We start from the raw sequence: 26,895 nt of genomic DNA on the forward strand, positions 1-26,895 counted from the left end.
CTGCGGCACCAGACCTGTATTATCCTAATGGATAGCGGCATGTTACTTAAAAAAGAAGCTTTTTAGGATAAAAACCAGGTCCCGGGAGACCACAGTAGACACACACACACACACACACACACACACACACACACACACACACACACACACACACACACACACACACACGTACACCACAGCTGGAGCGGCGAGGGATGGCCGCGCGCAGGAGAGCTTCTCCAAACACGCTAATTAGATCTCGAGCTCTGGCCCCGCGCTCTGAAAGCAGCCCAGCGGCGGGGCGCGCGGAGCTGTGGAAAGTTAATTGAATTAAATTCCCTCTAAACTAATTAGGCTGCAATCTGCCACGCGAGCTGTCCCTGAGCAAGGTTCGAATTAGGCGGAATGGATTTGTTCCTTTTCTTTAAAAGAAAAAGGAGGACAGACTGGTGTGTTTTTGGTGGGGTCCTTTATTTGTCTTTTATGCTAATTCTCCCAGGGGACTGTCACGTGATTGTCTTGCGGTAACGGGACGGTATCCGGTGTGTGCATCCCCACCATCCACCTCCAGCATGTCCGTCGGTCCAACCACAACAAAGCCATCGTAATTTCACAGGAGGGCCAGGAGTCTCATTTGACCAAATATGCAAAATAAAAAAATTAAAAAACCTGGTGCATGCTGATAACTCTGCTGCTGCTTCACAGCTGCATGCATGAGGTGCATCTTTAAACCCAGAGCAGAGAGGACTGAGAGGTAATGGAGGTGAAATCGATCGTTTTCCTGGGGGAGCACAATGAGAAAGAGAAGGGAGGGAGGGATAGATGAGAGGAGTGCAGAGGGACACGGATGAAAATCCTCCGTTAAGAGCAGGGACAGATATGATAATGGGAGAGCCTCATGTAGTCGTTCATCATTCACCACCTCCACCTGGCTGCTGCTGCTCCTGCTCCTGCTGCTGCTGCTGCTGCCGCCTACACTGTACACCACTGCACTGAAATCAAACACACCCAAACTTCTTTGCCTGTCTTTTTATTCGCAGGCAGACAGGTATCACAGATCTCCACCCGTGCATGTACAAGGACACAGAACTGTCACAGAAGTCCATGGGAATTTCTGCAAGTTGTGTCATTTGTATTTCTTTCTAGGTTACATTTGATCAGGGTTCTGCTTAAAAAAAGCTGCTGTTTTAATCCTCTCTACTACTCAGCTACCAACTGCACTGGAGCCTCAGGAGTACTACATGTAAGATATTTACAGAGAGATAACTGACAGTATAAAGATGACAGGCAGTGAAGAGAGAGCAAAAGAGAGAGGTGAGGAATGACAGCGGAGGTCCCAGACCAGACATGAACTGGGGATGTCGTGGTTCATGGTCAGCTCCACCAGGGAGTCTCAAATGGTTTTTGTAATTTGGTTAATTACAGTTTATTTAGAGAATCTGCACCACTAAAGTGCAATAATAAGGCAAATTATTTTAATCTCGTGGCCCTGTGTTGCACAGGCACCACGGGTCAAACGGTTCAGTTGGTAATGTTTTAATAGAGTGCATATTTGTAATGTTTTAATCAAATTACAGCAAGATAACTGACACAGAAAATGTTGGGGAGAGATGGCATCAGGCCAGGATAGCAGTACTGGTTGGTGTCTGGGTCTGGGGTACAGTATAATGAAGCTACAGTGCGCAGTACCGTAGTTGATGTGATGGGACGTGTTGCTGTTGCTGCTGCTCGGTCTTTGACCACAGGACAGGAAATTTACATTCACATTGTTTACTTATGTACAGATGTTTACTGAAATGTTATTTTTCTCTTTCTGGGCTTCTATTTTCCTCCCATGTCTGACCTCTTACCCTCTTGTTTACTTCTCTGTTTTGCAGCTCTCTTTGCACCTTGAACTCGCCTCCCATTTGTATCAGCAGCAGAAGGTGGAGGAGACACACCAGGACAGGGAGGGACAGACAGACAGATGGACAGCAGAGGAAGAGGTTGGAGGAGAGCGAGAGAGAGAGAGGACGGGAGGGGAGTGAGTGAGCGAAATGTAGCGAGATAGAATGAGAGGGAGGTTAGGACGATGGAGGGCCAGGTTTCTGTTTCTCCATAATCTAATCAGAGAAATGGCAGCAGTCAGAAATAGCCTGACGGACAGACTAAGAGCCTCTTCTCTTTCTCCTCCTCCTCTTATTCTTGTCTTCCTCCTCGGGGAGGGTAAATGGATACACACACACACACACGCGCCCTGACTTCCTAAAACCATAAAGTGTAGATGTGTTTGAGGGTTATAAGAGATGGGAAAAGCCTTGAGGTATCATAGCAAAACCTGATCCACTGTCCAGATGCAGCCACTTTACAGAGACCCACTTTTAAAAACCTCTGCTGCTCCTTCATCAGTTTATAACATGCAGGCGACATTTCAAGCCTAGGACAGAGCCAGCTTAGATCCACAAGTAGTTAGAAAACATATACGTCCTCTCTAGACTGATGGATGACAGGAAAGTGGACGGTAAACACGAGAGAACAGAGGAAAAGCTGAAACAATCAGCATCTTTTCACCTTCCGGGGAACACAACTAACGATCAGACAACCTTCTGAGGACGTGCTGACGTGCAAATGAACCAAACAGTGGCAGAATTCACAAAATATTATACAGTGTCCTTTATTGATTTCCATTATTTAGAGAAGCAATGAAGCAGGATTTTAAGGTTTTTTTGAGCTTTGAGATCGAGATTTGACTGAAAAGCATTTAATCTTTTTTTTTTGATTGTTTGAGTATTAAAATACTGATAGGTGCCACATCCCAAGCCCAAAACATCTTCAGGTAGCATTTTCTGTCAGACCAGCGGTTAAAAATACAAAGATATTTAAATCACAATCATAAAGAATCAAGCAGCAAATCCTCACATCAAAGAAGCTAAAAGTTTTGTCTAAAAATGTAATTGAGACATTTTGTTGACTCATGATCTGAAACTCACTGCAGTGCTATTCTGTGAATCTGCTGCAGCAGGGAGTGATTTTAAAATAGCGGTGCAGTGACACTTCCTCCACAGGACAGCTGTGACTCAGTAGATGTGAGTAAAACAGGATAAATGTATGCGTGTGTGTGTGTGTTGTTGTTGTTGTTGGGGGGTCCAGAAGGAGAACAGTAAGAGTGAATGTGTCTTTTTTTCCCTGAATGCTAATTCCTCCCTATAGGGAAGACATTCCTGCAGGGTGTGTGTGTCATGTCCTCTGCATTCCCTCCCAGCGTCCAACACAGACCCCCACACTGAGCAAGAATTCCAAGGAAATTCCTCTGTCATGTTGCTTCACAAGGTGGACAAGCGTTATTGTTGCAGAATTCCCACCCAGGCACTGGTCATCTCACGCACTCACACATCCATCCATCCATCAGGAGTGTCAGCGTGGCACGAACAGAACAAAAAAAAACAGAGGAATCCCTTTCTTTGTTGCGATGACTTTATTTACACGGCGGAGGTTGGGATACAAGAATGAGAAATGTGGCTGGATTACATTTGGCGCCTTGTCAACACGCTGTTCAAACATTTATGAAACAACACTTTGAATATTATTTTTTTTTTTACGACTCTAAATTTCTCTTAATGTCACACAGACACACGAGAGCGCGCCACCGCGGTGACAGACGAGACTTCTTTACATTAACATGCATCAACAGAAACAATTCACAAGGCAGTTATATTACCCATCACTCAGACGGGCTGCTCGACATTTCTGCTTGGTGTTTCTCCGCTAACACAAAAAGTGAAATGAATAAGCAGGTTCGCACAACGTTTATCAGTGAGGCTCTGCTGGTGAGGTGGTGAAGTGAACAATCTGAGGCAAACTATCTTTGGTCGTTAATGCTTCCCTTTTTCTTCATGGTGAACGGACAGTGTGGCCGTTATTCATCCAACTTTGGCAAAACACTTTTAAATCAGATTACATGATATTTAAAAGATGAAGGTTGTACTAGTTATCCTCCTCCAGTCAATGTCTATGTGACCTCCCCGCCTCCATTAAGTCATGCAGCCACACTGCCGTTCATCCGTTCAATATACCGCTATTCATTGCCATTAACTTACATATATATCTTTAATAAATAATAAATATTTTGGCTGTTTTCAGTGTTCTACTCCACAAAGTCAACATTAACTTATCACAGCTTAACTTTTTATCGACTAATACGATGGCTTCAATCCACCGGTGATGAGATGTTTGATGTAGAAACACCCTGAAGTCTCTATGCTCCTTTCATAAACATATATGCACCTTTACTTCTTACCCTCTGGATATGAGTCCCAACTGATAATGAAAGTCTGTTGCAAGATACATTTTAATGGTCTAGTTGTTGGCAGATACAGAACTGCATCCTGTGGATAAGTTGGCAGGTAACTACTGCATGTGCGTACTGAAACAGAGAGGCAGTGGTGTTTGTCAGAGGTATTTTTTATTGGCAACATCCTTCAAGAACCACCCATCCCTCCTGACACTGTCTGATGATGATGATGATGATGATAGTGTAACGTGTGCATACATATCTGATATATCCTCTGTATTTCTGTGTTGGTTCTTTGTTAGTGTTCAGGACTGAGCGGTGGACGGATGTCCAGCGTTCTCGACGAGCTGTCCTCTCCTACCACCTCGAGGCGCAGGCTCGGCGTGCTGTGCTCCTCCCGGTCCTCCGACTGGACGGACAGACGCAGGGTGCAGCCTTTGGGCAGCAGCTCCTGCTCGTACGCCGCAGCAAGCTGGTTGACGACCCGCCGCTCAACCTGGGGGATCAGTGACAAGGTTAGGGGTAACGTTTTCTAACGTTTTACTCGCCAGCGTCATTACTGAGAGGGATGTGATGACCCAGCTACACGTGGCTTTATAAACATTAAATGAATTACCCAAACTATATGTCTATTAATGTCAGTATAACAGTAAAACAAATGTTTTCTAAGGCCTTGAGAGTATAAATTCAAGACTTTTCAGACAACCTGCTGTGGCAGTACCTCATGTTTGATGGAGCGTGCTCCGTAATGCATGTTATACCCGCCCGCCAACAGGTCCAGAACGGGGCGATCCCACTTAAGAGTGATGTCATGGCGCTGCTTAGCCTAACGAGAAGAGAAGGGGTTAATTCAATGTGCCTGTGACGAGAGCATCATAAACAGTCAAATCAGAAAGAGAGGACGGCGTCAGACACGGATCGAGAGGGAGTAACGAGATTGCGACAAAGAGACAAATGCCGAGGCAGAGAGGAGATACTGTCACGCAGCATGTCTGCCAGCGCTAATCAACAGGCGCTTAATGGGTTTTAATCAAACACCAGTCGATAGCAGCGATCAGAGCCGCTCATTTAGCTACTCATGTTAACGCTCCGTTCAATAAATACAATGTTTTACTCCAGAGATACAAACGCTAATATTACAACGTTACAAATACCATATTAAGGCAATAATGACGGCACTAAACGTTTAATTTTAATATAAGTGAGTGACAGACAAATGGCTTGTGAGGATTGTGTAATAATGAGATTTCTGCTGTTAAGCACCGCTGCCACATACAGACAAGTTATTACACCACGTGCACACTTAAAACATTAAAGACAACAGGACCACGAACACACACACACAGCAACGTTCAGAGGACAAAAGACAAACGCACAGAGTGAGAGTCATGAGTCAGGTCCCTATCAGTTGCCTGCAAGGCCCATGCTGACTGTCAGGACACCAGATGTAATATTAATAATTAAATATTGATGAAGGCTCCACATGTTAAACACTGTAATCACATTATAGTGAGTAGTAGTGGCACGTAATATTGATCTGTGTGTGTGTGTGTTTCTGCACAGCTCAGCGGCTGCAGGACGATGTGAGTCACTGGAGGACACCCGTGTTATAAATGTAGGGTGCTGTGACGACGGGCCTCCAAATCCTGCTCGGATGATGTATTAGCCATAATTTCTTCCACGGTACAGTCTAAAATAATAATGTGACACGCTTGTTTCATCGATAAAATGATACACTACAAGCTGGTAGTGTGAAAAGTACGGATTTTATACATATTTACTAACTGCAGTTATCCATATTTCACATCATAATCTGACATATGGACCTTAAACCTCGAAAACAATGTGTTACGTACCTTCTTGGCCCAGAAGCTGAGCTCTTTGCCGACCAGCTGGAGCAGCTCTGAGTGACAGAATGGCAGGAAGTATACAATTTCATTGATCCGACCAAGAAACTCGTCCCTCCGGAAATGAGCCTGGGGAGGAACCAAAAGAATTAACAATGACAACCCGAAGCGCTCAGGCCAATTACAGTAAAGTGCTGAAGGAATGCGAAGAGTTAAACTGCAACGTTTGTCTGTAGTTACACCACTACAAGGTGTGTGTGTGTGTGTGTGTGTGTGTGTGTGTGTGTTACCTTCAGGATTGGTCGAATCACAGATTCTTTAAACTGTCTGGAGATTTTAATGTCATCACTTTTCTGTACATCCTCTGGAGAAAACAAAACAACATAAACATTAATTTTACTTTTGATTCTATTTAGCTGACCTTTGGTTATCTGACGGCTCTATATGTCTGAAATGTCTTGCAACAAATCACCAGAGTGTTGTGCTTGAAATGGGTTGATCCTCACGATGTTTACAACTATAAATTTAGATATTATGTCACATCACATCATCACACCCATTTTAAATGACAACAGCCGGTGAAGATGGAAAGTAACTGTTCATTAAGAGTTTCAGTGGACAAAACGCTGTGCATCATCTCTCTTATGTTCGCGTGTTTCTCTTACTGAGGTTGTCGGCCAGCTTTCTGCGGCTGACCTCCTCAGCTTCCTGTCGAAGCTGCAGTCCGTGCTCGGCGATTTCTTCACTCGCAACGTTGGACGTCATGATGAAGATGGCGTCTTTACACTCGATGGTCTTCCCCTTACCGTCTGTGAGGCGACCCTGAGAGAGAGAGAGACATTCAATAAAGTTACATTTGCAAATGCGATCGGTGCGTCACAAAGGTATAATATGTGTGTGTGTTTGTATACACACACCTCATCAAAGAGCTGCAACATGATAGTAAGAACATCAGGGTGAGCTTTGTCTACTTCGTCAAACAGGACAACAGCGTTGGGACACGCCTTCAACAGCTTGGTCAGCTGACCCCCTTCCTCATGTCCCACGTATCCTGGCGGGGAGCCGATAAACTTCGCCACCTGAAAGACGAGAGAGAGAGCGAGTGCGCAGATGTGTCTGATTCTCTTTCTGTTGCTGCAAACTAATCCTCAAAAACTTAACACTGAATAAGTATAATAATAATAATAATACTGAGGTGGAACGATTAGATGCGATTCTTGATCCATAATGCATCTCTGATTCACTGATTAAATGTATTCATCACCGAAGCTTCACAAAGAAGAGCAACATAGGGCAAAAACAACATTCATTTTGGTTTATGCGCCCATTATGAGTACACAAACAGAATTAATCCAATGTGTCATTGCAGCAGCACGATGCAGATACTCTGATACTCCGTTAGAGCGACACATTCAGCGCAGTGTGACTTTTCCTGCCTTCATGCTCGTGTGTGTTTGTAACGTGTAAAGTAAAAAAAAAAAAGCGTCTCACCTCGTGTTTCTCCTGGAACTCCGACATGTCCATACGGATGAAACCCTGCAAGCACACGACAGATTAACCTCCCCGAGAGGCACGACACACTGCTGTATCAGTGTGATACTAATGGTTACCATGGAAACCAACACAAATTGAATTCCCTGTCATTTCTTCTCTAAATTAAATGTCTATGTTTTATATCTACGAGAGGACCCGTCTTCCCACGTATTGACTGAACGTTATTACACCGGCGCTGCATGACATACCTTTTTGATGTCCTTGTGCATGTAGCGAGCCACCTGTTTGGCCAACTCCGTCTTTCCTGTGGCCAAAAAAACAAAACAGAGACATCGTTTAATTATTCAGCTACCTCTATTTAATTATATTTGTTTTAATATATGAAAAATCTGGGGTTTTTTTTGCAGTACATCAGAGATTTTTAGGAACTCTCTCGATCTCTCTCCTTCTCTAAGTGCTGGTCTGAATCCCCGTCGCCTCCCCCCTCTGCAAAGCTTTCAATCATCTCCTGCTCTCCAGAAGCACACATTATGTTTGTCGGTAAAATATTCTGCATATAAATGCTCATATATGATATTGATGTCTTGTGCTTGGTATGCATATGATGTGTGTGTGTGAGAAGGGCTGTGTGTGCGCCTGTGTCTTGTTGCCTTGTTTAATATTGATGTCTCATGGCCACTGTTTGTCGCTGAAGGCAACAGAGAATATGAACACCGTCTCTCCTTCATCTATCTCTCTGGCCTGTCATTTCGCAGTCTCCCTCTTTTTTAGCCATCTATCTGGCCCTTAATATCCCTCCGTCTCTCTCTCTCCTTCACTCTGACACACACACACACACACACACACTTTTCTAAACTAAAGATGTCCTTTAATATTAAATATCCCCTGATATCAAAAACTCCGATAGCACACATTCAGCCTAAAGAAAGCCAGCTTTAAACTACAACTAACTTCACTTTGAGATGTCTGACTAAAAACACACCCCGTAATCACAAAGATTATTTTTGCCTTTGTTCTAGTGTCTCACAGTGTTTCATATGTCTGGATAGAGGAGTGTCAGTGTGGATCAGCTGTAGCACAAAGGTCCAGACAGAATTAAGACGGTCTCAATTCATCCCCACCATCCCCCAGTGGATAGCATTAATTGAAACTGCTGGCTGTTGTTGTTTTCTTAGTGCTGCTCTGAGATGTGTTCACTCTCAGTGCTCTGTGTCAGAGTGACGTTCCAGTGTTTTAAAGTGCAATCAGCTGTTTTTGACAGCTGGAGTCCAACACGGCTGCAATAAACTAAATATTAGAAATGGATGGAGCCAATACTGATCAATTTCAAAAAGCCCTGATCGGTATCAAGTACCCTGAAGGATCTGCTTTTAGAAATGTGTTTGATCTTTTTAGATAACCGGCTAATGATATGCACATTAGTATCAGTTCAGCTTACTAAACATTACTTAGCCCACTTCCAGACCAGCACGGCTGCCCACATCTCAAATTTTGTCAGTGATGCAAAACTGCCTGTAGTTGCCCTGGTTTAAATCAGATTGATTTACTTTATTATCGCCTCAGGAAAGTTGACTGAGACAAAAATCGAGCCAATCAGAGCCTTTGTGGGCGGGACAGAGCCAAGCAGGTTTACTCACCTAAAACGTCTGTTCATAGTACGAACATAACAAACCTAAGGTTGGGAACAGGTCTAATATTAGCTCATAATTTAATCCAACCTGATACTATGCTGGATGTGGTGGGTCAGGGGGGTGTCTTTTGTTTTGATTTAATCAAGTATCTCTGAATTTTAAATCTTAAATAAAGTTTCTTTAAATGAATCAGTTCAATATGCAGACGTGTGAAACAGCTGGTTTAAATTCTTCTTTTACTTCACACGGTAAATGATGGAGACAAACTCATTGACTGAATACTGGGCAGAGTTTGTGTTTTACATTGTGACAAATGTGCTTTTGTATACATGCGTTTATTATGAAATCAGTAGACTGTCAGGAGGAAAATACACTCCATTCAAACAAACTTCAGGGAATGAACTTAGTCGAGTGTTCTGTTTATTTTGGCAGCTACTTTTATGAAGAGGGGTTTTCATTTTGCCGTCACTACATGAGATGGAACTAGAGACAAAGTGTTCGCTGTGAGAGATGAGAGAGTGATTTACCGATTCCTGATGAGCCGAGGAAGAGGAATACAAGAGGATGCTCTTCGTCGTACCAACCGTTCTCCTTCCTCCTGATGGCTACAGAGTGCACAATGAAGGAGAAAGAAAAGGAGGACCGTTAATTCACTCATTTGCATTTGTTGACTTTGCGTTCGCCCTAAATATTCTAAGTTTCACTCAGCTGCACTGAGTTGACCCGAGGGCGGCGGGTGTCACAGGAACTGATAAAAGAGTGACCGAGCAGGGATGAGAAAAGGGTCAGAGACATTTGGTGGAGGAAAAAAAAAGAAAAAGAAGAGAGAAAACAGAGCAAGATGAGAGACCTCCAGAAAGCTACCCACGATGCCTCTCTTCCCCCCTCAGTCAGTGGGGCCATTAGCCAGCAGTAATTGTGTTAGCCTCCCTGGCGCGGCCATGGCGAAATCAGTTTAGCATGGATCGCAGCCACACACACACACACACACACACACACACACACACACACACACGCTTGCTTAAAGAGGAGTGCCTACCCAACCCTGCCATCACCCCAGCAACCACACTCACACACATACACAAAGACAAGATGATGAGGTGGGTCGGAGGGGAGTAAAGAGTGTATTTGGCCGTGGTTTCAGGCCACTCGACGAAGGAGCAGACACTAGCACAAACTCATCCAAATCTGAAGCTGTTGAGAGGCCGGGGGCCAAAACCAGAGCCAGAGCAACATGATCGAAGCAAGTCGGTGCTGCAATGGCTTTTTTTGGGTAGCACGGTTTCCTTCAGCAAAACCAGCGAAACCAGCAAACCTTTCTACGCGGAGTGTTGACGTTTCCTCCCACAGACCAAAGACATACGTTTTAGATGAATTGGAAACTAAGTTTCTAACAGAGATCGGTGTGATTGTCTCAGTATTATCCTCGAGGCAACCTGTGTACACTGTCCGCTACCATTAGGAGCTGGGAGGCTGCAGCCCCTTAAATCGATGAACAGATATAGAAAATGTAGCAATGTATCCTGGTTGTGTCATTCAGGACACAAAAAAAAAAAAGAACCACAGTTCTCTTTAGCTTGAGCCGTCCAACATCCTGCTGAGGTGGTCTGCCAGTGATCACAAACATTTCTTTGCAACTTTTACACGATTGTTCCTACGGTCCGCATCAGATTCAACAATTAGACAATTTTATAGTACGAGTCTGAGGAAAAATGTTTGTTTTATGATTAAAAGAGATTCGATTAGAACATTCGGTATCTTAACGTCTACTAAATCACAGGGCCTGCATGTGTTTCACATCTAGACACCCTGTCCGTTTGCTTTTACGACTTCTGGCAAATGTTCTAAAGACACCTGAGTGTGAATGTCTTATTGTTAGCAACACTGTTCGAGGTAACAAGCTTAAACAATGAGTGTCAATTTCTTGGCAAGTTTCTGAGTGCAGCCAAGACGAGATAAGTGGCAGGAGAACGCTGAGGAATCAACAATTCAACCTTCTGCAAAACAACAGCAGCCAAAGTGCGTCCAGCAACAAACAAAGCATCCCTCACTGAGATGATGAGACTTTTTTTCCTGCTCAGGCGCTGTAATCCGCCACAGCTAAGAGCCTCTGCGTGCTCTGCGTGATGCAGTGGAGCTAAAATACTTCACGACGGACATGAGATCTGAGTGCTAAACCGGCTACTAATAGCTGATAATCATAAAGAACAGATGCTTGGCAGGAGAAGAGGAGGAGAGGGGGGAAACGAGGGAGGCAGAGAGACGGCGAGGTGACACGGTACGGAAGAGAGGGAAGAAGCAGCAGCAAGAGGAGGAGGAGGAGCGCAGATAAGGAGAGGAAAGAGGAGTAAGGATGAAGAGGGAGATAAAGAGAGAGGAGTGATGGAGATAAGGAGACGGAGAACGAGGTAGAGAAACAAACGAGTGTGTCAGAGATGGACACGGAGATGAATAGTGACAAGAGGGGCTCCAAAGCTCCGTCTGCTTTATCAATGGCTGTGTGAATGACAGCGTAACCTTCTGTGTGTGTTTGTGTGTGTTTTAGCTGATTGAGACCGACTTTGACAGAAGGACACATTGACATTTCTCAGAGGACCCTGACAACAACAAGGAAAGGAAGGAGGCACAAAACAAATGAAAGCTTGCTCTCTCTCTCTCACATGCATACACACACACACACACACACACACACACACACACACACACACACACACTCAGAGCAGTGTGTATTGGGCAGGTCTGGTTGGCTCTAACATGATTACAGAGGGATGATTCTCTTCAATAACTCTTAGCCCTGAGAGCTAAACCTGGATCAATCTAACCTCCTTCCTGTGTGAGCGTGAGTGTATAAGTGTGTATGTGCGTGTGTGTTGTGTGTATCATGCTGCAGGCCAGCTGTTCGTCATGAGGAGTTCAGTTGTAAACAGGCGTTTTTGGACACCAAATGTGAAATCTGAAAAAATACAAATGAATCAATAAAAACAAAAAAATTCTTACTAGTAGTTAATGTATCTGTGGCAGATAGATATAAAGTTGATTGCGGATAAACGATTACTATCGTGCAGTAGCTGCTCCGATCACAACCTCTGTCAGAGTCCTAGGGTGAAAACTGTGGTCACCAAAGTGTGGAGACATTTTTGTGGACTGAACAACCAACAGAGGGGCTGATGGCAGCTAAAAATGCCAAATATTTGCAATTTCCTGCCTCTCGAATGTGAGAATTTGCTACATTTGGACCTGGATTTGTTCGAGTCAAGTATGTGCAATGTAAGAGAGAGACAGGAAACAGGGAGAGGATGGGTGAAAAGTGTCAAAGTTCCCAGTTTGATTTCAGCCAGGAACCTTCGCACTCGCATGGACATCTTTCACTCTTTCCTGTCATTTTACAAACTAAATAATGAAAATAAATAATCAACAAATGAACTGATAATGAAAATAATCACTCCTATGGATTTTATTCTTGCTCTCCTAATAAACACGCTGTAGTAAAATATGTTATTGTATGTGTTGCTTCTGCGATGACATAATGTGGTCATGTGCAGCTCCCTCTTCCCTCTCTATCTCTACATCCCTTTCTCATTTGTTGTCTCCTTATCGGCCGTATATCCCTTCCTCTCTTTCCCAGTCCATCTCCTGATCTCTAAATCTCTACTTCCCCTCTCTGACTCTTTGGCTGATTCCTGCTCGGCTAACCTTTGATAAAAAATGGACACGAGAATGAATGCACAGCAGATAACGCGTGTTTTCCTCTTTCGGGCATCGCACATGTTCGCTTGCTCGCTTGCAGTGGGTGTGTTACAGCGCGCACGCACGTGTGTGTGTGTGTGATATATTCACTGTAATACTTCTCAGAGATCAATAAGCTGTTCCTTTATCACTGTGGCGATGTCTTCTATGGCTTTCAGGACAATTTGCCATGATAACAACAATCATTCATCACCTTGCCAAAGACTACAACTCCCACGATTCTCTCTTTCTTCACTGACTCGCAGCAAAATCCAACGCTTACACTTGGTTTGTATTTTGAGTTTATGGATATCTGCAGTTTGCACTTGTATGTAGTTATTTGTTTGGGGATGAAGGCTTGAGGCAAAAATACGAGTTGTTCTCCTGTTGGTCATAAACTATATTTGCTCTCAAAAAACATTACAGATTATAATATCCGCTCCTTGCTTTGGGACTGAGTTGATTATTTTCACAAATCTGTCCAAGATCATAAAAATAATACACAGCCTCTGTCTTTGCTGCAGAAGCCTTTCTGAACACACACACACACTCTCTCATCTGCGGATCAATACATGGCCTCCATGGATGCCTGGTGTAATATCAGCTCTTTACTGTCGGCTGTGTTATTGTGCTCTAACTCATCCTCCCTCCTCTTCTCTATGCATTACACTCGCTCTCTTTGTCTTTCTGTCAATGCGCAGAGCTTTCTGGTTCTCAGCTACTTCTCTGCTCTCTTTTTTTTTGTCTCCATTTGTTTCACCCCCCCGTCTCGTCTGTTTATCTCCATCACTTTGCCTTTTTTTTTTTCGCCATGCCCATCCCTGACTCTGTGTGTTTCAAGGAGGGGGAGATGGACGGCGCAGCATGGTGGAGAAGGTGGAGGCCACAAAGTCAAAGTAGGAAAAGGACAGACGGGTGAAGGAAAAAGAGTGGGCGTGATGAAGATCGAGGGGGTAAAGAGAACGAGAGAGAGAGAGAGAGAGCTGGAGGGAGAAAGCAAGCAGAGGAAAGAGAAGAGCGACAGAGGGGGGGATGCGAAAAGAGGAGGAGGGGTGAGGAAGAGGGGGGTCTGTAGTATGTCTCCTCTCTCTGTAATCGCGTTAACTGGCGGCTCCAAGCCTGGCCTCTTCAGCTGTCACACACAAACACACACACACACACACACACACACATGCACACACACATGCACGCAGCACCTGTGTATGCCTGACGGACAGCTCATTCATCACAATTAACCAATTACAGCCTCCGCCGGTCTGTCTGAACCCGCCTACTGCGGGAGGGAAGGGAGGAGAGCACGAGAGAGGAAAAGGCGGCGAGTAGAAAACAGAGAAAAGAGAAACATGCTGAAAAGAAAAAACAACAAGAGGAACAGCAGTGTGGAAACAAAGAGGACAAAAGCACGTAGTTGATTTTTGTGGTGTATGCGTCCGTTTAGCTGCACAATGTCCCGTTCACCTGTGTGTGTGTGTGTGTGTGCGTGTTTACCTGAGGCCACAGTATTGATGGCCCCCTCCTGTCCGACGATATGCTCCTTCAGCCTCCTCTCCAGAGGGAACCTCCTCCTCTCCTCTGCCTCCCGCCGAGCCTGTAACTCCTGGAACTAGATGGAGGTAAAGAAAAGAAAGGGGACGTTTGAGGGAAGAAAAGGGGGTAATGTAGGAAGGAAATCGGCACAGCAAGGAAAAACAAAAAGGACACTGAAGAGTTTACTCCTCTGTCTCAAGGAAAAGAGTGAGAACTCACCCTCAGACTGTTGTGCAGTGTCTAGTGCAACAATATTCCTCCCTCCTAACTTAGACAGTGTTGCATGTTGTACAGACTTGTTAAAGGATATTTGTGGTTTGTGGCTACATACTGTAAATAAAACTGACCTGAGTGGACTTTTAAGTTCAAGCCAACTGTCTGCCTAAAAAACCTGGAAACGATTCACTTCAATCTCTTAATTTGTCCCTACAGGAAAAAGCTTTTATTGCTAAATGAAGTCAAAGAAAAAATGTTTTTTTTTGCACACAGGTCCTGCAGAGTCAAAATGTCTGATAAAGTAACAGAATAGTTACATCACCAGTGTGAGTGTGTGTGTGAGTTTAGTTGCATCTATCGGTGTGGTTGCTGTAACCCTTACCGCCTTAACTTATCCTTCCGAGCATGACGGAGAAACTACAAGTGGCCACAAAACACACGAAGGACACGTCGGCCCTATCTAGAGCCAGTGTTTAGTTTGTCCATTCTGGGCTACTGTAGAAACACATTTCATCTTTCATCATTTTACAAGCGACCTCAGGCATTTTACAGGTGTGTCATCAATAAGTTAAATTATATTTAGTGTAGTGTTTGTTTGTGGTGTGCAGGAGCTGCTTCTTGTTATTTGGATTACCTGCAAAAATAACGGGCATAGTAAAAAATAATTTCATTTTGTATGCATTTAGATTTAGGTGAAACTTGTAAAATGCACATCCTTCTTTCTTACCATCTAGAAAGTTCTCCCCCTTTCCCAGCAGCTATCTGCTTTCCACCTTCCTCCTCTTTAACTCACTCCACCGCTCTATCTGCCTTTGCCGCCACACTTCCTCTTTTCTGCTGATTTGATCTCTTTCTTTCTCTGTCCAAATGCTTTCTCTCTTTCTCTCTCTCTCTATCTTTCTCGTAGTCCCCATGACTCATTCATCCTCTCCTCTTTGTCTCCTCAGACTCCGGGTTTTCACCCTGCAGTGGAGGCAGCCTGTTTATTTTCTCTCTCCATCTTGCTTAGCTCTGGCCTGCTGTCAAGCTGCTAGATAACTACGGATAACTCAACTTTTATTTAAGAAAACAGCAAGAGCCCACTTCTACTACTATACCCCTGTGAAATACCAAGAGCTGAGAAGAGAGGAGTGCCTTCAGTCAGCTGACTGAGTAACACTGTTTGCTGCAAACCTAAACCTTCCTTTACGATTCACTGGCACCATTCTGAGGGTATTTTAAAGTGTTTGTGATTAAATGGATGCTCTTTGTGCAGACAGTGCTTAATCAAATCTACACGCTAGTTCATCTGACCAAACTGACATGTATTTTAAGGAATGGCAATAGTAAATACATTATTTCATCAATATATTTTGTTAGTTGAAGCTGAATGTCTCATTTAGAATTCACAAAAATCTGAGTGGAAATAAACGTTCAGTTCAAAAAGAGCTCATTTTGCTGTCGATGATTTCTCAAGACTTGAGACTTTATCAATATATTCGCCACTTTACTTTGCCATCAGACAGCCGAACGTAAGCCACTGTCTTTGTTCAGTTAAAAGGCCATCCAGGTGAGAGTCCTTTGACAAAAAAACGTCATTTTAATCAGAATATTTCCACATCTAACTCAGTGAATTGAAGATTTTTATCGAGCAAACCATACTTGGCGATTGTTGGAATAGTTTAGAGATGAACCAAGACGTTTTGGTGAGTTTCATTTTGAATGAAGCGTGTTTAACTATGAGTTAACATGGTTATTAAGCTTATCTTAGTTAGGCAAGTTTATTTATTACTCTAAAACGTAGCAAAGTTGGGTTCTTTCTGCTCCAGCTGGCTTTGAGAGTTTGGTGTAATAAATGTATTGAGTATATGTATGTATGTATAAAGCATAACCATGCCTGATTCAAACCGATGTTAGGAAAGTTTAAGTTTGAAACTAATTACAACGATGTACATAAGACCATAAATTATATAGTAATAATTTAACATAATTTTCTGTTGATGTTTTGTTGGAGCACTAATGTTAAATGCCGACCATCAAGAGCTTTTAACATTTATGCTAAATAACAATATTACTATTAACTCCAGGTACTCTTCAGCACATGTTTTTAACCCCAGTTAACCTCTACCAGCTTTCACAGTTCTAATACTCAATAGCACCTGTCACTCAGTCACCACACAGACACAGGCCTCCTGAGGAGTGTGTGTCTGTGTGCATGAAGCCAAGTAAATGACACAGATGTCTGCTGGGTGAATTGTGCTGAGTCATTCAGTCCAGTCCACAGGAAACAGCTACAGTAGCAAAATGTTGCGTGTGCATGGAAACTAATGTAGTTTTCATTGCTTGCACATTCGGCACCGCCTGTATGAACAAAATCAGCGTTGTGCATCTCTGTGAGTGTGTCGTACCTTGCCCTCCCACTCTGTCAGCACCGTGCTCACGTCTCCCTCCTTAGCATAGGCCCGTGCTGTGTGTCCCAAACCATTGGTCTGCAGGGGGTTGGCACCTGTATGCAAGCATGCAACAAACAGTTCATACTTTAGAAGAAAACATATTTGTAGCTGCTATTAAAATGGATGAAACTAAAAACAGAACAACAACATCTTTTCTTTTAGAAAAAAAACATTTTTTTTGTTGCAATCTGCGCACACCGCCTCAGCAGGAGGGTCAACGCGTCGATCGAGAGAGGGAGGTTAGGGGTGAGAGGTCACGTGGGTTCAGGGGTCACTGAGACTAACTGCGGTGAAGCAGGAGGGCCATGCAATGACCCTGTAGGGGGTTTCATATCTGCAACGCGTGCCAAAAACACACGCTCTGACCCCTACATCCGGACACCAACACCCTGGATTATTATACAATCTATACACACTGCAGGTTGATGCAAGTTGGGGGCCATTGAGGCGCACACTTCAGGAGGGGTCAACTAGACGAAGACTTTGTTAAATTGACTATATTTAAAAAGGGGTCAGAGTATAAATGAGGAAGAAACATAATGTCACAGTATGGGTGAAGTGTGCCAGAGCTGGACAGCTTGTCACTGAGGGTGGTTAGTGTTGCCTTCTGCCCTGACCTGACCACATAAATAAACAAGTACATCACATCCCCTACACCTGAGACAGGATAAATGATGTAAAGGATTATTTAACGCTAATTAAACTAAATATTTGGAAAGGCATCACACAACATACACATACAAATGGTTGGCTGTGGTCTACACATGCTCACCTCCAGGCGAGGGCTTCGTATCAAACCTTAATACTTTTACGGTAGCGATCGAAATGTGTCCATAGCACCAAATATCAAAAAAAGAGTAATAGGTATTTTTTTTAAATTAACAAACTTTTTTTTAAAAAGCCACATTTTAATGAGCAAAGACTCTTGAGTATAATAAAAAGCATTTAATATTTCACTGCTGACACCAACAACACGTTTCAACTTAAAGCCTTAGTCAGGGAGAAAGTTGGTGCTGTATGCATGCTCAGATTTTTCCTCTTCATTACTTATTCTCTGCGATTTTAAATCAGAATCTTGCCAGTTTTAGGTTTTAGTTTATTTAATCGGACGGCATTTAACATTAAAAATGTTTGGATTCTTCTGGCAAACTAAATCTTTTTGCATAAAAACAATATTTGTAATCCTCAAAGTCTGGAATGGAAGAGAGAAAACTCAGGTATTGTGCCAGCACTAGTAATGACAACTGCAATCCATACTCCCATATTTACCAATACAAGCAACAAACACTTGAGTTTTTTTTCCTCTGAATTCATAAAATTGTTTCAGGAGGTTGCATGCTTCATCCCAGTGATGAACACCGTGCAACACTCCCGTTATACACGGATTTCTCTGGACTTACTCTTACTGGCACCGTGGGGGATTCTGATGGGTTTTGTGCAGTCTGATGCCTCGCTGCAATTTAGGACAGTACTGACACTCATGAGAGGAAAAACAGTTCAAACGTACTGGAGCGACATGAAATGTGTCATTTTAATGATGCGTCGGCGGGGATTACATTAAATTCTCTTTGTTACAAGAACATAAGATGATTAAAATAAATTACTGACAAACTGTAAGTGACAAAACTTTTTGAAGATATATTCAAACTAGTTGTTGAATGGGGCATTAAGAACCACATGATCCATCTGAAGTTTTTCTGAGTGAGCTACACTCACGAACAGTAACAGTGTGTGTGTGATCAATACAGGTGCTGCTTGTTCCTACTGCTCTGAGCACCGACCGCAGAGACTAATAATCACTGGGATGATTATCGATAAACCCCTAAATTTTGTGACCTGCTCACGAAGCTATCGATCCTGACAACAATACACCGCTAACCCCATCGCCACCCACCAAAAACATGAGGGAGGAAAGCAATAAAGTACCCCCACACACACACAGACACTGGACATAATAAATAGCATCATTTAAGGCTTTAATATCAGGCCAACCCTCTGGGCCATAGCACTTTATAACAGGATCAACACTAACGACACTCACACAAACAGACACACACACACCAGCTGAACATTCACTCACACACACACACACAGACACACACGCATACACAGGATCCCTTCATTAGGAGTGCTTTAGTTATGCCTATTAGGAGTCCCCTCCTCTTTCCTATTTCCTCCTCCCTCTCTTTCACTGCAGCTGGTGGGAGAGAGCCCCTGCTGCTCTTTGTGCATGTGTGAGTGTGTCCTTGTATCTGTATTGTGTGCGTCTGTGAGCATGTGTGTCTCCTCTGGCCTCCTACCACCTACGGAGCCGTCCATTACTGAGTGCCCCTGGCCACGGGCCTGATGTGGAGCCCGGGGAGGAGCCAGAGAGACTCCGCAGGTAAGTGTGAGGGACCGTGGGCCCGATGAGAGGCCCGAGGGTGGGCCTAGAGACTGTGATGGATGGAGATGTGAGTCGAGGGCTGGCTAAGGCCAAAAGAGCAAACCCACGGCTAGTCGAGTAACATGGACGCACACAAACACAGGGGAAATAACAAGGTATAAGATGCAATGCGCACATACATGAAGAGGACACACACACACACACATACACGCACAAATCCACACAGATGTCCTGAAGCTGTTGCAATTTATAAGATATTCTGCAGTGATGTATTAAAAAAAAAAAGATGGATAGGAGGCTACAAAATATAAAGGGATGAAAGAAGACGACAAAACAACACAAGCATTGTCAAAGACGGATTAAAAACCTGCATAAAAGTCTGTAATTAAACGCCCATTCACACAGAATCACACGTGCGCATGGACAGTAACGTGTCCGTGATTGAAAGTCTGTGATGTCATGATTGTTATTGGCCGCGATGGTGGCGCCAACCCGGCAACGGCCCAGTCGGACGAAGGAACAACCCACCCCGTCTTTAATGCGATTGTCTTAAAACAAATGTCTCTGCTTTGTGAAATTTCTTACCTTTTTAATTCAAAAATGCGTCTGTAGAACATTTGATCGAGTTAGACCGAGTGATTTGTTTAAGCGTACAGAGTGCTTACAGACGCAGGGGTGAGACGGGAGGGACAGGCAGGACAGTGCTTTGGATGCACCATCCATCATAAACATAAACAAGACATTAATACTAGCTTCTGTGTGTGTGTGTGTGTGTGTGTGTGCCTAGTGATGGTGGTTGGGGTGTTTGATCCAAAAAAAACTGAATGTTTTTAGATTAAAAATGTATCAGCCTAAAAAGCAACGTCTACAAATGTCCCCCAAGTTAAGAATCAAAAAGGCGTGTAACCAACTTAAACATATCAAAAGGATAAAAGCATACGTGAATACATGAATATTTTAATTTGTGAAAAGGAGGCTTGAGTGCGCACACACACACACACACACACTCACAAAGACACACACACACACACACACGATCTCATACACACTCACAAAGACACATCACATCCTGTGGTTATGGAGTTACCCCAAGGGCATGTTCTGTGCGGAGGTCACAGTTCAACTAGGCCTAGCTTGTTTAAGAACTGCTCGTCTGGAAACTGAGGGGGATATTCTGCCCCCAGGGTGTGTGTGAGTGTGTGTCGGTGGAGCTGAGTCAACGACAGGTGCGAGTGTAATGGGGGTGAATGGAGAGGGGGCATGAACAAGTGATCAATTTCAAATGAGCTTTGTAATACTGTTTATATTACTCGAGGGTGGAAGCGTTAAGATGATGATACATGGGAAGCTTCTTAAAGCTGATGGAGACAATACTGCCTCCGGCTCCGAGGGCAGAACGAGAACCATTTAGTTTGGATAGCGGAGATTAAAGGTAAGGAGTCATTGATCTCCTCAAATTAACGAGTCACACCGTAGATTTAGTGATTCTCATGCGGAAATTAACAAAACAGGAACAACCTGATCCCATAAAAGCGGGGTGTCAAAGAAAAAAAACAAACTTGTGAATATCATGCATCTCAATACGCAAAATCAAATCCTATCAAACCCAAGTGGCTCATTTAGATCCAGATAATGCAAAATGTGATAAATGTGTCGGGAGTGCCCCCCAAAAAAATGGTTTGCTAGAAATTGAAAATGGCAAAAAGAATCTGTTTAAAAGGAAATCAGCGGGGGCTCAATTTTACTTCTAAACAGTTAATTAAATTTATGAGTCAAATTACCGTACACCAAATATCACTGAAATTTGTCTACTAACAAATAAATAAACATAACCTACTCAGCAGAAACATTAAAGTAGCTGTCAAATAGAGATTAAGCCGCCTAAAGACGTTGTGTTAAACCACTGGGACTTTCCCCTTCAGGTGGACGATATAATTGAGTTCTGTCAGTTTGTTTTAGTCGAGACTGACTGAGTTCAGGTGACAGCTGCATTTTTTTTTGTGGAACAGACTTGGTTCATCTAAGTAAGGAAGCGCAAAACTCCTCCTACCGCTTCCTCACTTTCTCTGTATTACAGGTGGCCAGGATGGAGTAATCTTTTTTACTATTACGGCGTAAAGCTGCAGTTGTTATGTAAAATGTGCACAAGAACAACTAATCTGGACCCTCAGAGGAACTCTAAAGTGCGATTAGAGATGAGGCTGGGTTGGGTGTTGCCGTTACGTACCAGCCTCCAGCAGCATGCGGACGGTGCGTGGGTCATCAGCCAGCGTGGCGTAGTGAAGCGCTGTGCAGCCACGGAAGCCGGCCCTGCTGCTGAGCCTGCTGCTGAATTCATCCTCTCTGGACACGAGGACTGCAGGGAGAGACAGAAGACAAGAAAGATTACAATAGCAAAATATTTCAATTTGCAGAACAGGCATTGGTTGACAGAAAAACTAAACAAAAAGCTGGGATTGTGCTTCTTTTGTTCATAAGTTTTTATACAATGTCATGTTAGAATTTCCATTTTCTAATGAGTTTAGACAAAAATACACTAATTCCTCATAGACATAAACAGAATAGGCGATCTGAGATGTCACTCGTATAATTTGTGGAGATGAACAAATGAGTATGATGAATTACCAAACAACTTTAACTGGAAATGTTTGAGCCCCTAAATCTGAAAGAACTTTCTTTAATCTATTCACAGTCGACGTTAATGCGTACACAGAGTGTGACAATGAGAACGCTGCAGACTACAAAATTGTCTTTCCTGTTTCCAGCTTCAGAAGAGTTGTTCATTTTCACAGATTTAAGCTCAACTGTCCAAAATAATAGGAATAATGCAAGTTGTGTTTTAGGGTCTCCTTTGCTGTGCTCCTTACTAATAAAAGAGATAGTCTATCATTCTCTCCTTACTTCTCTTTTTCATAAGAGCACTCATCTCGTGCCACAGCTCCATCATCCATTTTTATTTTTTCCGCCTCCTTCCTCTCCTCCTCGGTATCCATCAATTCCTTTCATCACTCGCACCCTCTTCCTCCCTCCCTCCCTCCCTCCGTGCTCCCTCTACCCCAATAACTTTGTCTCATCCATTTCCTGACTTCCTCTCCCTCATCATCCCACCCATTTCCTCCAGTCCCTCCCTCCCTCCCTCCCTCCCTCCATCACCCCTCCGAACATCCACATCTTCTTCCTTCTTCTCCATCTTTAACCTCTCTCTCACTCCCACCGTCGCCGAGCTCTACCTTCTTCCCTTCCGCTCACTTTCTTTCACTGCCTTCCTCCATCAGTCTTTCCCTTCCTCCATCCAGCCCACTCTTTTTCTCTATGTCTTTGGCAGTCTCTCTCTGCAGTGTGTGTGTGTGTGTGTGTGTGTGTGTGTGTGTGTGTGTGTGTGTGTGTGTGTGTGTGTGAGAGACAGGGCGGGATAATCATAGCTAACCCAATAAAGCGTCGCACAGGCCCCCCTAGCCCATCCATCAGCGTGCGTCTGGGAAACGCTTCCCCACGCTACGGCGGCCCCACGTGGACCCAAACCTGACAGCCATATAAATGTCTGCAATATACATATCCCATATAAATATGTCTGCAGAAACCCAACACAGACTAGGGGGGTTAAGCGTGTGTGTGTGTGTGTGCGTGTGCCATCTGCGCGTATATGTGAGAGATCGGAAGAAAAACAAATAAAAACACACACTATTTGTCACAGAACATAGAAAATAAATAATACAAAAGAAATGAAACATGTACATATATGCAAATCTTTATGCAAATCATAATGTCTCATAATATCTGGTTCAACACTTAGGATTCATATGTGTAATATAGCAAACACACACACACACACAGTGTGTATTGGGGTTTTTTTCTCCCCCACCTTCCAGGGAGTGGATGCCTCTCTCCCGCGAGGTGTCGTAAACGTTGTTGAAGTGATCGCCGGCGTTTGGGTCGGCACCAGCATCGAGCAGAACCTTCACCACACTGGAAAATAACAAGAGATAGACAGGGCTTAAATACATGTAATAACTGGCTTTGACTTAAAGGTATGGGTTAGCGATATGGATCAAATCTGCTATCACAATACTTGTAAATATATTTGTTATGTCAGCACACTGTATATCATGATGCTGTGCACACAGCTGTTTATAGAATAAGTATCTGAGGGTGTCGTGTTTTTGCTGAATTCACAGAGGTAAAAACAAATTTCACATTTATGCAAAATATTGTAAATCCAATATTGTCATAAAGCAGCCTTCTCATTTACAACAGTGCCCACACTGGCCTAATACAACCACAGATATTAAAGGGAGAGCTACCTCGGAATAAATGAATAAATAAATAAACTCTTTTTCCAACTGTTTCCTAAAAAACACAGGCGACATTATGCGCCACAGCACCTAAACATGTTGTCAGGAAGCAGGGTGCAGACTGGATTTGGTATTGGGACGAGATGTGCTTCCTCCACCTCAAACATAACCTTGACAATTAAACTGAGTTTCTCTGATCTCACAGCGTTAAAAAAAAACCTCTTCCTCAACTAAGAACGAGTCTTTCACCTGATTTTCTAGTATGTCCCGTTGTGGTGGATACACTCCCCTCGTCTGCTTCGAAACATGTACATGTGTGTGCGGGGGCAAAGGGTCGGGCATGTTTCCGGCGCCGTTTGAGGGGGTCTGTGTGTGTGTGTGTGTGTGTGGGTGTTTGTGTGTAGTCCTTCATTGGAGCGTACCGCCTTATAGAACAAACACGAGTACCTCGGCAACACCACTCACTGTGACCCAGCGGACATTCCAGGTACCGTCTCTCCGTCTACAGAACACACTCGCACACACTTTACATTTACCACCATGAACGTGAGCGATGGCTTTGACATTGAGACACAGACGCATGGACACACACAAAAACTAGCCAGCTAGTCTGTGCAGAGAGCAACAGAACAGGGGCGATGGCCGAAACATGAACCCTGCCAATACGCTGCTGGCTGTCATTAAACCTGTGACTATGTAATGCGGCCTGGGAGGGAGTGATGGATCATTTTCAGCTAAATGGTTATGGCATGGAGCCTGAAAGGACTTATAGGATTATTCATAGGAAGATGAGGTGGACTCCTTTTTTTAGAAGAACTATACTTGACCATGTAACAGTCTCTAACATCTCTTAAGGAGGCCCTGTACTCTTAAAATCAGGATACGAACAGGAGATATGACATCAAGAATGATGGAGCAACTATGTAAGAGAACAACAGAGTCAATGTAAGGGTGAGGAGTGAAACTAAACATGTGCACCTGTTACAAAAACAGAAAAAGTAGTGGTTCAAAAAGAAAAATATGAAGATATATTAACAAAAACGTGTCAAAAATATAAAACATTTGAAGCGTGGGTCAAAAAATGGAATAATGGATGAAAGATTAATTTGTACAAAATAGGAAACGTCCAAGAGCCAAAGGTGACGTCTAAACTCAAAGATACTTAGTCAACCATTAGATATGATAAAGAAAATCATCAAATCTTCATATGAGACCAGGTAATGTTCAGCATATTTATCTCAAACACCATGGAAATGGAAACAGTTGTGACTGATTTATCAAAAAATCGTTTCAGCTCTAAATGTGTACCAACGTCTGTTTGGACAGCAGACTCATAAAAACAAAAGTACAGTGTATCATACATACAAATGACTCCGGTGAAAACTAGAGAAAAAACAGAATAACAATGAGACAAATTTTCCATTCATCGCCGTGATCATAATTACAATCTGACCAGATTTGGTAGTTTGCGTCGTCACTGCAGAACATGTGCGTTCCTGTGTGAGAGCGAGGGCTGAGAAACAGCCTGGCCAGGTCTTTGTGTCTGACCTTGCTGAGGGGGTATAAAGGGACTATCGGGGGGGTCCCCTTTTGTTACTGTATCGCTGTGGCTGGGGGTGGCAGGGGGGCCGTGACCCACGGAGGGCTCTCCTCTCACCCTTGCAAGCACTTCTACAAACAAGTCGATGCATCCTCCGAGACACATACAGACACACACAAACTCAAACTATGGTTGGTCACACGAGGCTGGGCAGGACTGTGTGAAGAAACGAGATCGTCTGAAAAGGGTTAATGGCATCACGAAGGTAAACATGAAGGGATAAAGAGAGGAAAAACTGCAGAGAGGAGGAGGAGGAGGAGAAGGAGGAGGAGTGGATGAAAGGAGGGAAGCGCAGCTACAACGATGAAAGCGAGGGAGATTTAATTACACAGGATAGTGCTAAAACTAATGAGCTTTTGAAAACAGTTTATAGTTTTACTAATCAACTGATGATCAAGTGGCTAACTTTATTTGGGACATTTAGGAGGAGAGTTGCAGCACTAATTTGAGGCCAAACTTGAAGGCATGCAGAGGTTAATTAGGTTAAACTCCCATTCAAAAAGGACCGGGCCAAAAGTTAAAATTACAGACTTCCTGATATGATCCCCAAACAATGTTATCTGTAAAATACAACATGATTTTACTTCCATACACTAAGAAAAAAATGAAACAGAGCAAACTCTTGGCTTAAAGGACATTCTTCCTTCTAAACCAGTCTATCCCAGTATCCAAAGCTTAAAAAAAATAACCGCTGTTCACTTAACAAGCCGGTGCTGAGGCTGACTCAACCTTCTAGCTCGTGCCTGCAGAGTTTTTCCAGCAGGTGACTGGTGTTACTGCTGGTGGCTGGTGTTAGTTTCCCCATCCTTGCCCCGGAGCGAAGACAGGAAACAGACACTTCCGTCTCTCCTGGGCTATATAATAGACACCTGAGCCCGAACTGACCATCCATGTCTCTGACCACCTGGTCCAGACGCTGGACCTCACTTGACCTTAGCTCACCTGGAGCACACCTGGGGTCAGATAGATGTCACGAAGAGAGCTTTACGCAAATAATCTGTTTGGTCAAGATGTCAACTTATTTCGTTTTATTATTAAGTTTTGCAAATGATAGCATGTTTTTACAGGGAGGAATGGTACAGAGGAAGAAGAGGAAACAGCCACAGTGGGCTGGTTAGATGAAGAGCTGCAGTTTGGGTAAAGCAGCACATCATCCAGCTGAACAACTCCTTAACGCACAGTCCCATGGAAAACCATTTACCCCATCATGGCTCGAATGGTGTTGCTGTTTGACATTGCTCTGTGTTTTCCCCATCCCTATCAAAGAAAGTCGTAAAACTGTGCACTGTAAAGGTGCCCGTCGTGGTCATCACGGAGTCTGTATGCATTTCTTTCTCAAAGTGGATAATAAAGCCAACGGGACAAAGCAGCTAGTGAATTTCCCCAGTGTGGGATCAATAAAATCTTATTTTACAAAATAACTACATTTTTTTCTTACAATGACCAACTTTGAAGCATTTTATGATGTTCAATTTAATTTTCTTTTTTCAACGAT

General features: G+C 43.5%; 1 protein-coding gene across 1 annotated transcript in view; it reads right to left on the reverse strand.

Moving 5' to 3' along the window:
- Positions 1–3,414: 3,414 nt before the first annotated feature.
- The window catches only part of clpb (ClpB family mitochondrial disaggregase), a 29,366-nt gene continuing 5,885 nt past the window's right edge, over positions 3,415–26,895 (reverse strand). Inside the window, exons 4-16 of the mRNA XM_019254749.2 lie at positions 23,371–23,474; positions 21,736–21,864; positions 17,078–17,175; positions 14,436–14,550; positions 9,749–9,826; positions 7,839–7,894; positions 7,588–7,632; positions 7,014–7,175; positions 6,762–6,918; positions 6,387–6,460; positions 6,106–6,225; positions 4,971–5,075; positions 3,415–4,745 (exon numbers count right to left, since the gene is read on the reverse strand). Coding sequence (XP_019110294.2) covers positions 4,548–4,745; positions 4,971–5,075; positions 6,106–6,225; positions 6,387–6,460; positions 6,762–6,918; positions 7,014–7,175; positions 7,588–7,632; positions 7,839–7,894; positions 9,749–9,826; positions 14,436–14,550; positions 17,078–17,175; positions 21,736–21,864; positions 23,371–23,474 — 1,441 coding nt within the window. The 3' untranslated portion in view covers positions 3,415–4,547. The remainder of the gene's footprint in view (positions 4,746–4,970; positions 5,076–6,105; positions 6,226–6,386; positions 6,461–6,761; positions 6,919–7,013; positions 7,176–7,587; positions 7,633–7,838; positions 7,895–9,748; positions 9,827–14,435; positions 14,551–17,077; positions 17,176–21,735; positions 21,865–23,370; positions 23,475–26,895) is intronic.

The sequence above is a fragment of the Larimichthys crocea genome, chromosome VII (genome assembly GCF_000972845.2).
Source record: "Larimichthys crocea isolate SSNF chromosome VII, L_crocea_2.0, whole genome shotgun sequence".
Classification (NCBI taxonomy): Eukaryota; Metazoa; Chordata; class Actinopteri; family Sciaenidae; genus Larimichthys; species Larimichthys crocea.